Genomic DNA, 15,949 nt, shown 5'->3' with positions numbered 1-15,949 from the left:
CGCCGGCGGCTTAAGGTCAAACGCGCGCCGAGATGGACCTTGGGAATTGCACCTCGAGGAGTATAGCTCTAGCTCTAAAAATATTGCTTCCGAGTTCTTCGGGATGTTTGGGCACAACATAACTCAAGCTGTAACTTCTGGTACGCTTAACTTTTATCTGTCATTTCCAATAGCGACGTTCAAAAGGCATATACAAGGCACCATACACTTCCATTCTGGAAAATGGATTTTGCTGCGGATCTACTGCGCTCGCCGAGTTGCTGTGTGGCGTGGCGCCGGACGCGTCTGGAAGCGCTGCTTTGCCTTCATGGAGGAAGGAAAGAGTTAGGAGAGAGAGCATTACGCACACAGCCAGGCTTGGCAAGCTAACGCTCAGTGAAGCCAGCCTTTTGCTCAGTGGCGGCCTAGAGATCATGGAGCAAGAATTGAGATTTCCTGAGGCGTTGGCTGCGCCTCTTTCAGACGCTTTTCTTCTTCTAGCTGGGTAATGCGCTCGGTCTCCCTGGCGTCTTTCGCTGCCTGTCGTGCCGCCTTCAGTCGGTTTTATTATTCTATCTGGGTAGCGTTCATATGGACCATTGCGCAGTATGGCGTGGTGCGGTGTGGTGTGGTGGTGTGCGCCGTTGGGAACATGCGCTACACCGATTTTAAGATTTTGCTTAGTGTCATCTCCAACCAGTCAGCGTTGCCGGTTGCCATTTCATGCTTACATCTACTCTCGATTGCGGGAGAGTCAGCAATTTTTCTTTAATTTCTGCTTAGATGCGCGTATCTTGTATAAGGACGGAACAACGAAAACAAAGTTTCGAGTATCAAGACTGTGAAAGTATCTTCATTCTTTCTACTCTACCTGTTTATGCAAGGCTACCCACCTTATTACACACTATTTTATTAAATTTATTATCATTTTCTTTCGCATCTTCGATTATTTTCTTCCTTCTTCTTTAAAAATCATATTACAATCTGGTTCGCGGCCTATTTCCTACAATGAGTTTGTGCCATTAAACAATGAATAATAATAATAATAATAATAATAATAATAATAATAATAATAATAATAATAATAATAATAATAATAATAATAATAATAATAATAATAATAATAATAATAATAATAATAATAATAATAATAATGACATCCTTGCCGGTACTAAACCTGCTGCTTGTGCGCCCCCATTCTCGCTCCTGCGCGTGAACGAAGAAGTAAACGTAGGCGAAGTTTTCCAGAACGGTTGCTGATCAAACCGATCACTGCACACGCCATGTTATTCGGATCATGTTGTCAGATGCCCAGCGTAGGCTTTGTTGTCTTCATTTACGGGGTAAGCTTGGATTTCTCCACCATGAGAACAATCGCAAGGATGAGCATTAATTTGCGCTGCGGACGCTCTGGTATATTATGCAGACTATGTAGTATAACATCTGCCGAACCACGCGTCATATTGTTGTGGAACTATTTCTTGCTTAACACATGTAAGGCTTGATCACGCGTAAACGATGCAGGGGCACACTGAACGGGAATTCTCTTGTCACGTGGAGATTGCGTTACCATATACGCATGAAAGAGTAGTGCGTAGTACCACCAGCAGAGCGCAGCTAGGATCGTTGCTGTGTCGACAATTTCACCTGCACTGCACATTGTGGCTATACGTTTGCTTAATTTATCTCATCTAGAGATCAGTTAGATCCTAGCTTATGTTGCTACTATTTGAAAAAACAAATTCCGTGGCGCTTAACAGTGCTTACCAAGACAGTGAACACGACCCCGTGGTAAGTGTTATGCTTAATCGTCTAAGACAGCGTTCTTGTAATTGCTCGACTGACAATATAGGCGCTGGCTGATGACGGTATCCTGCTGTTTTACTAGCCTTATTTGCTTAAGCTATTATAAAACTGCTTTATGTACGAGGCTATGGTTCTTGTGCTCTTATTTGTCTCATCTGTGCCGCTATCCTGCAAAATGATTTCCAGCAGAAGACACTGGTACGCACACCAGAAAAGAAGTTACGCGACACGGTGCCAGTGTTTTCGGCTGGAAATGCCGTTTTCGATATGCACGTAGCAAACTCGGGTGCAAGCCATTATCCACTCTTCTCTGCATTCAAGGTGGCTAACTTCCTGGCATTGGTGGGCGAGACTACGTACAGTCTAGCAACCATTTCAGAAATCCCAGAATCTGGTAAGTCATAATCCAAGTGGTAAACTTCTGAAATTTCTTTTCACTCCTTGACTCATTGATATAGCACACGTCTTGAATTTTTGTCGCTAGTGGTCCAAATGTTAAGGTGTTCACACCAAGGAAACAAAATAATATAGAAAAGTGTAAACTGCGCCTAATCGCAGCCGCCCTTTTTTACTTTTTTTCCCGGTGTAGTCAATACGAATCTTTTCGGTGATTAGTAGCACAGGGCGGTATTTCAGTGGTGATATAGGTCACAGAAACTATTCCGCATTGACTGCGCGCGTCATAAACGTGGTCGTGACGTCATCTGCAGTTGGTCTGAGCACCTACCGGAGCGCCGAGAAGGACGGCGGAGGTAGTTCTCGCGGGCGATTCGGAAAGCTCTATCTGTAGCAATAACAAAACAATAAAATAAGCACAAGAAGCTGTGCCAAAAGGAATGCCAGAATGACGTGCATCATATGATGCATTTGTTTCCGTCTGCTTTTAGTATGAAATGCTTTTAGCTCCCGTTGTCGGCGACCTTCTAGTTATCTTGAGCCAAAAGCCATAGCTGTTATCCGGGCACTCAAACGAGAACATCCGGACAAGTTGCGAGAACAAAACGACATCATCCAGGCAACCAGTGAAGACCGCATTACGTACGCTAGCTACTTCCCAAACAAGTTACAAAAGCTATTGCTTCCGAGTTCTTCCAAATGTTTGTTCACAATATCGCTCAAGCTGTAACTTCTAGTACGCTGAAGTTTTGTTTGCCATTTCCAAAAGGGTGGAGGGCGACGTTCAAAAGGCAGATACAGGGCACTATACACTTGATTGTCATCTTCAGGCTCTTGGAAAGAGTAGCCTGTGCTCTTTTGAACGCCAGCGGTCCGTGAGTTCCGCGGCAAGTCCGGCTCGCCGGCAGTAGCGCCAGTAGCGTCCGGTAGCGTCCGGCGCACCGTGGATGGCTGTTTGACCGAGACGAGACATGCAATGAGGTTCTGTCTGTGACAGGAAACTAACCAGTGCACAATATGGCATGGTGCAGTGTGGTGTGACGTGATGTGGGTGTGCCGTTGCGAACACGCACTACACCCATTTGAAGATTGTGCCTAGTATCGTCTCCAACCAGTCCGCTTTGCCGGTTGCCATTTCACACTTACATCTACTCTCGATTACGGCAGAGCCAGCATTTTCGTTGATTTGTTTGTCTGCTTGCTAGTTGTACTATATCTAGCTCTATGTACGCCATGCGGAGTGCAGTAATGGTAGGGTGCTTGCCTACGAGGCACTCTACTATCTTAAAGCTTTGCATTAAGCACGCGGCTGCACCCGGCCTTGTCCGATACTACAGCACTTCTTAGGTGCAAATAGTAGAGGGAGGCACGCGAGCTTCAACCAGTTTCTTTTTTTTTTCTTTTTTAGACAGCTCTAGTCAGGCTAGGCCATCTGTTGCTCTGCATACTTGCGAGATAGATTTGAATGCGATCACTGATCCGGTACCTTCCCCTTTGCTTCTGTAGTGCCCGCCTCTGGTCGGATGCTGCAGGAGGCCCTCACAGCAAGATAGGACAGTGGAAAAGATTTACAGCTAGGCACTTGCGAATGTGTGCGGCAGCGCAGCGACAAACCTAGGCCATAATTTTAGCGCAGTGAAATCGGGAATTATGATCTTTAATGAAGACACAAGTAATTTTTTTTAATTGTGGGGTTTTATGTGCCACAACCACTTTCTGATTATGAGGCAGGCCGTAGTGGAGGACTCCGGAAACTTTGACCACCTGGGATTCTTTAACGTGCACCTAAATCAAAGTACACAGGTGTTTTCGCATTTCGCCCCCATCGAAATGCGGCCGCCGTGGCCGGGATTCGATCCCGTGACCTCATGCTCAGCAGCCCATGCACCATAGACACTGAGCAACCACGGCGGGTGACAAGTAATTACTAGGTGTCATTTCAACAGCAAGTCATACCCATAGTCAAGTAAATTTGGTACTTCGGCCTATACACAAACGAAGGAAAGACTTACTCAAGCACGTACCAAGATCATTTGAAAATAAAGGGGAAGCGGAATGCAGTAATAATGAAACATAGAGCACTTTGGCGCCATAGTAAGTATTAGGGTGCGTGGGATCTGGAAAGCAGTAGTGGTGTTAAATTTCGCAAATGTCATTCTGTGCTTCAAATCGGATACCTTGTCGGGCTTGGAAGTTAATCAAGAATCGGTAGGCGGGTTGGCCTTGGGAGCCCACGGTAAAACCACAAATCAGGCAGTGCAGGCTGACAGGGGTTGGGCCTTTGTTGAAGTAAGACGCACTGATCAAAATTAGTTTTGAAGAAAGACTCACGAACATGGATAAAAATAAGCGGGTGGCTAAAGTGAACAAGTACCTCTACCTGGAAAGCGTGGACACAGAACGAAGAACGTGGCCAAGAAAGATGGCAACCAAGTACAGGGTAATCGAAAGTGTAAAGAAACAACCAGGAGTCATGAAAAAGAAAGAGAAACAGAGACAGTGAATTGGATGCAAAGAATGGAAAAAATATGACCATGAAGATTTACAAGAATGAGAAGAAAGAAATTGGAAGGGAAAATCTCTACAATAACACAAAGGGCATTCCCTTGCTTTGAGGCTCGAGCTGGCTGCCTAAGGCCAAACACATATCGGAGCAAATATCCGCAACAAGATGAGGCATTTGTATACCGCCACAAAAATCCGGAGACCATTCAGCACATGCTACTAGAATGCGAAGGGATTCACATAGTGAGGCCCATAAGTAACGTACACCTTACAGAAGGGCTTGGATTTAAAGTAGACAGAAGGCATCAACCAGTCAGCAGTGGAGATAAGCAAGATACGTTTACAGTGTTGGTAGAAAAAAAAAAACAGGGAAGAGATTGACATGGTCGGATCCCTTACAGATAGTAGTGGTTTACAACGTACCGTAGTGGTTTAGAACGTAATGCCTCTGGCCCTGAGGGTACATGAAATAAATAAATAAATAGAGATGTTTTGAGGAAGGAAAAAACAAATATCAAGGAAATGTATACAAAAATGCTAGAATGAAAAGCATGTTTAGCATGCCTGATTAACTCAATCATGCTATGTGACGGTTTGTCGCCGCCACGTTTCAAAGGGGATGGCAATAAATGATGATGATAATCATCATCGAACGAAGAAATGCAAATAAGTGGGCGTAGGCGTAGTTATAAGTTCTGCAGCATATATCTGTCGGTCGTCTTTTCTTTCGCCCTCTACAGTGGTGACCTAGGACTAGAACATGACCGACCTCTACAGCTACAATTCTGCGGACTCAACCGCCAAGCTCTCCATCACATCGCAGAGCAGAGACTTCAGCTGCCAACCTTTTCGACGCGTAATCGTTAAGTCTGGTTTCTACAAGCGGAAGTGCAATTTCACCTGCACCGGATTATCTCGTAGACTGCCCTATAGTACAAAACGATTTCGTCACTGTGTATATCACCGGAGGTGGTCAACGAGCTCACCGTCGTACTGGCCCAGCCTTTGGGCAAAAGCCCGTATGTGTGCCTCAAGGAAAATTGTCTAACCTGTCCCGTGCCTTTGGGGCTCGTCTGCCTAGAAGAGCTTTTGACCAGCGAAGAGCTCGGTGACAGCCGCCCTTCCGAGATGCTTCACCGGATGCGGCAGCTCTTGAACGAACGTAACGTCAGCACTCACGGCACTCGACTCGGGAATATTTTCTTGCAACACCTATTCCTGTTAGTCTCGTCCATGCCGCCTCTGACGACGTCACGCTACACCGCCTGGCCGAGCTCGCCGACAGGATCCACGAGGCTTTCGCTTCTTCGGTTTCTGCAGTTGCGACCACGTCTGAGAGCTCGGCGGTTGCCCAGCTCGAGGCGCGCATTGACAACCTCTACGCGGCCATCACTTCACTAAAGGCAGCGCCAGCGTGCTTCCAGTCCGCGTGCTTCGTCTTTTTGCGTAATGGGCGCAAGGACTTCTCAGCGTCAACTGGTACCACCTGCTGGTACCAGCTGCGTTTTGCACATCACGCTAGGAAGTGTACGCCACTCCGCACATGAGCGGGAAACGACATCATGGATCACTGACAGCTGCACGTCACCCCGCCCTTCGAGCTGGCCGCCTACTCAGTATTATGGACAGGATTCCGGGCATATGTTTCCTTATCAGCAAAGGCGCCAAGGTTAGTGTAGTGTTTCCCTCCCGTAGCGACCACCATTCGAAGCCTCGCCGGCAGCCTCTTCGCACCGTCAACTCCTACACCATTGTAACGTCGGGCTTCGTTCTCTCACCATCGACATTGGATTGCGTCGCACGTGCCGCTTGATCTGTCATCGCTGACGTCATCCATCCCATCATTGGATCGGATTTCCTGTCCTTCTAAGACTTCGATGTAAGCATGCGGCGCCAATGGCTCGTCGATGGCATTACTCGCATGTCCATCGTTAGACTTCTTTCCTAAGTCGACTGCCCCCATTGGTATCCGCACTCTTATGCCGTCGAACCTTTACGAGAGAATTCTTGCCGAGTTCCCAGAAATCACAAAGCCATGTGACTTGAACCAACCTGCTAGTCACACGGTTACCCACCACATCATCACACGTAGCTCTCTAGTGTTTTCTTGTCCTCGCCGTTTGTTTGGTGAGCGTCCAGCCGGCACTAAATGCTAATTCGAGCACATCTTGCAACTCGGCATTATTCGTCCCTCCTCCAGCACGTGGGCATCACCGCCGAATATTGTTCCAAAGAAGGATATGGGTGACTGGCGTCCGTGCGGAGACTGTCGTGCTCTCGATGCTCAAACCACCCACTTGCCCATATTCAGGACTTCACATCTAATCTACATTGGTGCAGGGTTTTCAGCAAAGTGCATCTAGTAGAGCCCGACAATCAGACACCGTAGAACCCAGCGAGATTCCAAAAACTGCCATCATGAGGTCATTTGGTTTGTTAGTTGGTGCGCCGCATGCCTTTTGGCGTACGCAGTGCCGGACAGACATTCCAGCGCTTTATTGCTGAGATGACAAGTGGTTTTCCTGTGGCCTTCGTGTACATCGACGTCATAGTAAATGCCAGTGAATAGTATGTCGTCCTAGACCATGAGCGTTACTTACGTGAACTTTTCAAGCGCCTTCAAAACAGTGTGCCCTCGTCGTCAGCGCACAGAAATGCGTTTTTGGAGCCTCTGAGCTAGATTTCTTTGACCATCGCATTTTGGCGCTAGGCATACCACCTTACAGTACCACGTTGAGGCAGTCAAGAAGTTTCTTAAACTTAAGTGTCTACCAGCTTCGCGAGTACTTAGGCCTCAGAAATTTCTCACGCCGTTTTATTTTCTACTGCTCGGCCTTACTACAGCCCATCACCGACCTATTTAAAGTACCACGGAACGTGTTTGCGGCAATACTTTAATCGTCTGAATCTCAGTCTGCCTTTCTGGCTGCCAAACAAGCCGTCGCTAAGGTCGCTTTGCTGGTGCACCCTCGTTTTGACGTGCCGGAGTAGCTCCAGACGCCTCCAGGGTAGCTATCGAGGCTGTCTTGCTACCATATAATAGTACCTTTTGGGTTATTTCTGTCTAAAGCTGCAATCTGTCGAGAAACGCCACAGCGTCTTCGGTCATGAGCTGCTGGCCGTTTACACCGCCATTCAACACTTCCGCCTCTTACTGGAAGGGCACGAGTTCCACGTGAGAACTGATCAGAAGCCTGTGACTTATGTTTTCAACAAGAACTCTTCCAAAGTACGTCGCTCGAGAGATTCGGCATATTGCACACATTTCCAAGATCAGCATGGACATACGGAAAGTCAAGGGAGCAGACAACGGAACAGCCGATGCCCTCTCTCACGTTGTGGCGATTGATTTCACCTCTTCTGCTGTCGACTGGAAAGTCCTATCGGAGTCGCATCGCAACGACCGCGAACTACAAGCGCTCCGGCAACGCCTCTGCCCGCTTCGTCTCATTCTTGTCCATTACCCGTCAGCGCCATGCTCATTGTGGTGTGATGTGTCCACGCCTCTTCCAAGCCCATTCATCACCGCGGGGTTCCGGGGGGCTATCCTCGACTCTCTGCAACATTGCTCATCCTGGTATACGGGCCACTCAAAACTTGGTCAACGCTATAGCGTCTGGACTCGTGTGAATGCGGACGTTTGTGCCTGGTCCAAAGTGCATTGCGTGCAAAGTGACCAATATCACCCGTCATACTATGCCGCCGCATCAACGGTTCCTGTCTCCCCACCAGCGCTTCGACCATGTGTATGTTGATATAGTTGGGCCGCTTCCTTTCTCGCACGGCGATCGCTAAATCTTGACCATAGTGGACCGTTTCACACGCTGGCATCCCCGAAGCACTTCCGACTGTCGATATCACTGCGGAGACAGTGGCAGGCGCCTGTCTATGCCTGGGTTTTGCGTTTCGGCTGCCCAGCCATTGGAAACGACTGACCGCGGACGGCCGTTCGAATCGGCGTTATTAACTGCCCTGTTCTACTTTCTTGTCGTCAAGCGGTGTTGCACCACACAGCTTACCATCCGTGCGCTAACGGTATATAGTCGAGCGCCTGCATCGATAGCTCAAGGCGGCCCTCGCAGCACGTCGGGACCGCAAGCGTTTGTGGGACCATGTTAGTGTTCGAGGTGTATTTATTTACATATATAATCTCAACAATATTTTTCAGTTGGTAGCCAGCGCTTTGTCGGTGCTTCCGTCATATTTGTGTATCACGCTGCTTCTCTCAAGAATCGCATGCCAACTTACCCATAAGGTCATCGTTCTAAAGCACATTCGTTGCTTTCCACTGCGTCAACACAGTGCATATACAACGACGCCGCGTGAAAATAGCTTTGAACGGAACATGTGTTTGTTGCCGGCGAGTTTATTTCCACAAAGTCCAACGCCGCTGATTCAGGCTGCCTTCGCGAGTACCGATTCTGATATCCTGAAAGTTATTTCTGATAATATTCACCCTGTTTGTTCAATCATACAAGTTGAACTACGGTATTTCGCGGCGCTTTTCGCGTCTTTTTCAGACCACTATCCGGAGTGCTTCAGGGCTATTATCAACGGCACCGTGCGCGTGATCACGATTTCGATGTGCACCTGGTGGATCCTGTCAGCCAACCAGGTAAGCCAAGGAGACCATCCGTTCTCCGTCCCATATTACCACTCTTCCTCTTTAACTGCGATGGCATGTGTAGAATACGACCGATGATCGCGTGTCTCTTTGAAGAGAGGCTAACTAATGCTTCCTGATGCTATCGCAACATTTGAACGCTATATTATTTTAAGTTTTTATTGATACGAAAACATCAAATGGCTCATTAAGCCAAGAAGCTGGCGTCTGCAATCTGTAGCAGTGAAACGGAACGTAAAGTCCCATTGGCTGCGACGCCATATCACGAGCGCGCCTCGGCGTAGCAGTGCGGGCGACATGGAACACATGCTGCTGCCCTAGTGCGCCAGGTGTTCCGTGAGGGGAGAGGACATCGCCGCGACGCCACGTCGCCCTCGCTCAGGCTTTCAGAAGACGGCGCGCGGAGTCCGAGCCAGCACCACAGACTGCTGCAGCTGCTTGCTGGCTAGGGCAGCACGTATATACCGCTATCGCCTACACACCAGCCTTGGTGGCCGTTGCTGCTTCCTCGGTCTCTCGTCGCGCAGGACTTCGGTGTAATGTGGCCTTCGCACCGCAGGCTGCAGCTGCTCGCTGGCTCGAGCACCAGGTACCGCTATGGTACATTACTTGCAACGCAAAATTCGAAGGACCGCCCAGCAGCATTCAGTTGGACATTAATGCTTTCCCATGCACAACTCATAAGAAGCGCTTAGATGCCTTCGAAATCTTCGGTGTGGCGCGCGCAATTTGACGCAAATGTGATAGAATGCACTACAATGTCAAAGCGTCCGTCACTATTTCTCCTAATAGGCGCCTTGTGAATTCTACGCAGGCTCGGACCAGAGGCATGAAGGTTGCCTTCGCGTGGATTCTTCTCCGCGCTGTCGGCAACGTGATGTACGTGTACGGATGCGTTCTCTACGAGACGGTCATCATGGTGAGGGCGAAGCGCTGCATGCTTTCACTTTTAATGAAATCACACGTGCTGTTCGATCTGCTGGCTCACGACGGCCAGTACAACCACAACAATTTTCGAAGCTAATAAGGCTGAAAAAATGTATGTCGGTTTTCTTTGATCTCCGACTGGAAATATTCATAGCGCTGCAATTTTAGCGTACTTACTTGTTATATGCAGCCTATTTCTAGCTCGTTTAATGGCAATGATGCGAATTTAGTGGATGATGACTTTGCTTTAGAATTGTGCATTAAATTTTTATAGCGTGCTCGTAGCGGATTTGCACCAATGTTTAACGAGCTGTAACGGAGTTTCCGACCCTTTGTCTTGCGGAATCTCCATGTTTGGCATAATGGCAAGTTGTGATTTGCAGGGCGTGTCTTTATTAACAGGAGGTGGAAGAGGAAATGACTCCTATTTCAGTCAAGAATAGAAAAACGCAAGCTGGCTATTGTGTTCCCACTTGCGCCAGGGTTCCTGCGGCTGTGGCTGTCCCCCGAACCCGCCCGCCACACCATGCAGCTGTCGCTGCTTACGCGAATCTGAGCCTAACAGCACGGCCTCTGAATCTTCCGGGGCGCGATTGGAGATCGTTCTTCGAAGCGCGCGTTCAGTTTCGTCTCAGTGGCCTAGGCTGCGCCGACGTCGTCAGCCGCGCTCGCCGGCGCGTCCTAGGCCAATCGCGCGAGGCGAAACTGAACGCAAACTGAACGCGCGTTTCGAACAATGATCGCCGGTCGCGCCCCAGGTGTTAGATGTAGGAGGGGGGTTGGCGTTGTTGTGCAGAGACGTTCCCAAGAGGTGTGAGAGATGCGTATGCGTCACAGTGTGGGCATTTATAGGAGTAGAATGGTGGGTGTATTTCGTGGTTGAGGTGTATAGGAAGGTGGCTTTCGTAGGTGGCGCGGTGCCACGCCCTAGAGATGTTGCGATGACTGGACCATTCACACAAATCTTCCTTCACCCTTGATACTGTGACACGTGAGCCATGTTTTTATGTGTACTTAATAACCACTTCGCCGTGGACGTATACAAAGGCGTCATTATGTTCCTGCCATTTATTAGTACGGTGCCGCAGCTTCAATAATTGATACCTTTAGCCTTTAACAATGTCTGTCTATTATGTTGTAATATTATAAGTTGCAGCTCACTCGCGTCGCATTGCTAGTGGTTTGACACAATTTTTGCAACACAGGCAATTCTTGTGCACGCTGCAGGTCGTTGTAATAGAGCTCTTGCAAAAAAGAAATTGCAGAAACCATCGACAATCATCGCCAATGTTAAGCGAATAGCCCGAACGAGCGAGCGAGTGAGCGACGACCTCCCCCCCCCCCCTTTTTAGACCATTTTGTTCGGTATCCAGACCTCCTCCTTTTAAACCACTGATCAGTGAGACAAACGACGATACGCCCCCTTCCCTCCTCCGATTTGCCCCCTCGCCCCTTAGAACAGACGCCCTTTCCCGTGATGCGTTCCTTCGCCTTCCCTCCCCGAAGTCCGACCTACGTGCCACCGATCTACCACGAAAACTTCCAAAGGTGCCATAAAAAAAATCTATTTGTTTTGAAAGCAACATTGTCGGGGAACTCTCGGGTCGAGGTTCTCAAATGCAATACATGAAATAAATTTGAGCAACTTGCGACGACAGCCAATGCGTGGATGACAAATAGCAATTATTTGGAAAGCATGACGGTGGCGCGTTCGCATTCATTGCAACATAATGTACACTTAAGCACATAATGGACAGTTCTCCAAATCAACCAAGCTCTCTCGCGCATTTTCTCACAGCGCGTACCCTCACAGCACTGGATAAAAGAAAAAAAAGCTATTTTTTTCTAAATCCAGCGGCCGTGGTTCTGCTGACCTGTGATCACATGTACATGCAACATTCGGCACTAATGAATGTAACTAATTGTTCTTAGAAATTCAATGAACGCCAGTTTACACACCACTTTTCTTCTTCGCTTTCAGCCCGAGAACTTGATGTCCTTCCTGGGTGCAGCAGACACGGTATGCACTTATGAATTACTCGTTTACACCTTGAAGCCATGACGGCAGATAAAATTTACACAGCAAATTAAGGTAAACTGACTGCGCTGACAGCCCCACCCTATAATCCGCCGTGGTTGTTTAGTGGCTATGGTGTTGTGCTGCTGGAGCACGAGGTCACGGGATCGAATCCCGGCCACCGCGACTGCATTTCGATGGGGGCGAAATGCACAAACACCCATGTGCTTGGCTTTAGGTGCGCGTTAAAGAACTCTAGGTGGTCCAAATTATTTCGGAGTCTCTCACTACGGTGTGCCTCGCAGTCAGATCGTGGTTTTGGCACGTAAAACACCACAATTCATTTTTAGTTCCACCTTATAAAGTTAACATGGAAGCGAGTGAATAATATTGAAGTCACTTTAAAAATATAAATTCGTGTGCAGAAACCGTGGGTTTTTCAAGCACCTGAACTTGATTCAACCCTGTTTCATTTTCTTTGAAAGCGTGTGTTGATCTGAGGCCGATCACCATTTTGTTTTTTCGTCTCGCAGTTCTCACACAGTACAAGAATAGCCAGCGCGACAGCCTGGCTCCTTGGTGAGGTGAGTCGGTATTATCCCTGCTATAAGCACGCTTACGAAGCATGACGTTCGCTTTACTTTTTGCTGGCCGCTGGTCGCGCATTGCTTATTCGAGCGAAGATAAATGAGAGCGGTGCATTGCTTGCTCAATCGTTGCGTAAGTTTTCCAGCAGTGTCAAATTAATTGTGGCGTTTAACGTCCCAAAGCTGACGCCGCATCCGACGGATCTGGATTCATTTTGACTACCCGGGTTTTTGTTGGAACGCGCTTCTCGGCAGAGCAGGGCGAGTGAATATCACGTGTCCCAAACAACTACTGAACTTTTATTAGCTGCGATCTTCTGGAAGATAACTAGGATTGTTCCATGCGCATGCGCTCTTGGCACTAGCCCCAAAGCGCCGTTATGCGTCGCCACAGTTGTTTTAACGTGCACTTGAAATCTAATAACACGAGCATTTTTGCGTTCTGCCTCCATCGGGATGCGACCGCAGCGCCCGGCAATCGAACCAGCGACATCAATCGGGCTCAATAGAGCGGCGGTCATAACCACCGTGTTAGGGCGACAGAACAGGAAGAACCAATATCCTTACTGTCTGGTATTCACTGTCGTAGAACGACGCACTCTGCTTCGGCTGGACTAAGTCCAATTCCATCGACAATGAGCTCGCTGACCGCGCATTGCTTTTCAACTTTGCACTGAAAAGTGTCAATGAAGAATAGGTTTCTTTGCCACGTCAGCACGTTACTACATCGCACGAGTGAAGGAGATAGGATATTTCGACCTATATTCAAGATTAGTCTGCTTTAGAGCCGTTGCACTGCCATGTGTATGGTTCCGCAATCGATTATACCGATATAGTTCATATCAAGCAGATGCAATCACGGTTAATGTTGCATGTATGTGACGGCACCTTCGGATCCTAGTAACCTAATTCGCGAGCGCATTTGACCTCGGTGCTCAACGGGGCCCTAGAGGGCAACACTGAATCAATTTAGTTTCGTAAAGAGTATTTCAACGCAGTTTTCGTTCGTTTGACGTAAATAAGTTGATTGATAGTGGAGATAACAAGCGCCCTTTTTCAATTTCGCACCGAAGCCGCGCAGCGCCGGTGTGTCATGAGACAGCGTATTTTAATGTACTAGTTGCTCGTATTGAGGCCGTTTTAACCTAAGCAGAGTTATCAAAACATTCTACATTGAGCTCTTCACTCCTTTAGGATGCGAAGAGCTCAGTAGATGCGATTAGGATGCGATCGATAAACAATTAGAACCCAACAGAAGGAAGGAAGGAAGGAAATCAACTTTATTCAGGTCCTGCAGGCCACGAGAGCTTTGGGCTCTCATGGAGTGGGCGTCTCCCACGACGGAACCGGGAGGTTGAGTTTCCTGGCGGCGTCGTGGACCTGCTGGACGGCCCAGAGTTGGGGAGCGAGTTCTTCGCTCCGGATTGCTTCTTCAAACTTGCGCTTGTCCTGTTCGTAGTTTACATGAGCTTGCGAGCACGGCCAGAGTAAACGATAAACGTTAAGGGATGTATTGCAATTGGTGCAATAAGACTTGTAGAGCTCAGGCATGTATTGGTGTAATCTGTTTTGAGTGGGGTATGTGTCTGTTTGTAGCATTCTGAGTGTAACCGCTTGAGCTCGAGTGAGCGTGCGGTGTGGCGTGCTATATAAAAGCTCCCGAAATCCGTGACGTCACAAAGAGCTTGCGGGGTAATTTCAACGTGGCGTCGCCACACGCGCTGCTTCTTCGTTTCTGAGATTATCAAGCCTCACCAGACGGGAAGGGTGTAGTTTCAGTTACTGCAAAATCCTAATTAACTAATACAGCTTAAATAATCATTTCTATGTAATGTTCATTTAACTTGAATCAGCCGTAAAATTTTCTCGCGTTCCGTTGAGGCTCATTTTCGCGCGAACGCTGCGTTAAGCAGCGCCACCTTCAGCCCGCGGGAAAGCTTGGCGCAGCGTTTAAAATGTCGCCGTCACCCTCGTTCTGCAGGCGTTCGTGCTGTCTAGGATGCACGCGTTCTACTGCCTGTCAACGGCACCGGATCACTGGCGGGCCCATGAGAAAGAACAGGCAGCGCCTGCCGTTGTGCACGCCCAATGATCCCCTCCCGCCCTTCCACCTCCGACTCCCGTCTTCCCGCGGGGGCATTGTTTCTAGACATTGTTCAATAAACTCAAGCATGTCTGTGATATCGACCGGCGTACGTTAGAGACTGCGAAGACCTTGCGCTCGTATACAACTTTGCGTGTTCTCGTACTCGTTGGCTGTATTCAATGTTTGTTAATGCTTTTCATAATTTGTTTTCCATACTACGAGGAGTAGCCGGTGGCACTTAAGGCACCAACGTCTCTTAAAAAAATCGCACTAAAAAATTGGCAGTCTCGCCCGAAAGGCGAAGCATTGAGCGCGATAACAAGGTAACTCCTCGGACGGTATTCGTAACCGTACGCGAGTGCGACATGCTGCTGCAACTCCGGTGTGGGCATAGAAGGAACACCGCCCTGGCAACTACCAGGCATTTCGCAACGCTGGCGTAGGCACTTTACGCTGGCTTGATGAAGAACGACGCTAGTGGCCGGCGTTTCCGGTTTCGCATCTCGATGTTGCGTGAGATTAGACTGACGGGACACCGTCTGTGTTAGTCGGCGCCCAGTGAAATATTAACATTGGCTTTACATCAGCTTTACTGCCCGTTACGCTCAGGCCAGTGCATTTGCATTCACACAACAGCTCATCAGGAAGCTATGGTGGGCTTATACTATGCGTGTGCACAATGCAGTAGCGGAAGCTGTTCTGGCTCAGCCACTGAGGCGATTGGGCGTATAGTGTTGACTGTGCGTCCACTTCGCTTCGTCGTTTTTGCAGCCAAACGAATTGCTCGTCTCTTATAAACCACCGCGCGCGTGCGCCGTCACTACGGAGCGCACGACAACGCCGATGACAACGCCGACGGTGTGAACGCGTGCTTCGAGTTTGTCTATACAAGGAAGTAGAAGTTTGTGGTAGCGAGAAGTTGGCAACTACGTAGGCGTACACGAAGCTCCACTTTCAATTATTGCTTTTTTTTCTGCTACTTTTACTGTCATTTTATGTAGTTTCGCCTTCTGCTGCACTTA

At 48.4% G+C, this 15,949-nt stretch overlaps 1 protein-coding gene across 1 annotated transcript; it reads left to right on the top strand.

The window, feature by feature from the left end:
- The first annotated feature begins 1,202 nt into the window (after nt 1-1,202).
- LOC142573916 (uncharacterized) lies at nt 1,203-15,015 on the top strand. Its single transcript, XM_075683121.1, has 7 exons — nt 1,203-1,322; nt 2,107-2,179; nt 9,207-9,301; nt 10,125-10,229; nt 12,219-12,257; nt 12,788-12,838; nt 14,823-15,015. The coding sequence occupies exons 1-7, from the start codon at nt 1,263-1,265 to the stop codon at nt 14,931-14,933; spliced, it is 534 nt and encodes a 177-aa protein (XP_075539236.1). The 5' UTR covers nt 1,203-1,262; the 3' UTR covers nt 14,934-15,015.
- Nucleotides 15,016-15,949: the final 934 nt, after the last annotated feature.

The sequence above is a fragment of the Dermacentor variabilis genome, chromosome 3, assembly GCF_050947875.1.
Source record: "Dermacentor variabilis isolate Ectoservices chromosome 3, ASM5094787v1, whole genome shotgun sequence".
NCBI lineage: Eukaryota > Metazoa > Arthropoda > Arachnida > Ixodida > Ixodidae > Dermacentor > Dermacentor variabilis.
Note: the sequence above shows the minus strand (reverse complement) of the source record. Positions and strands in the feature narration are given on the sequence as shown.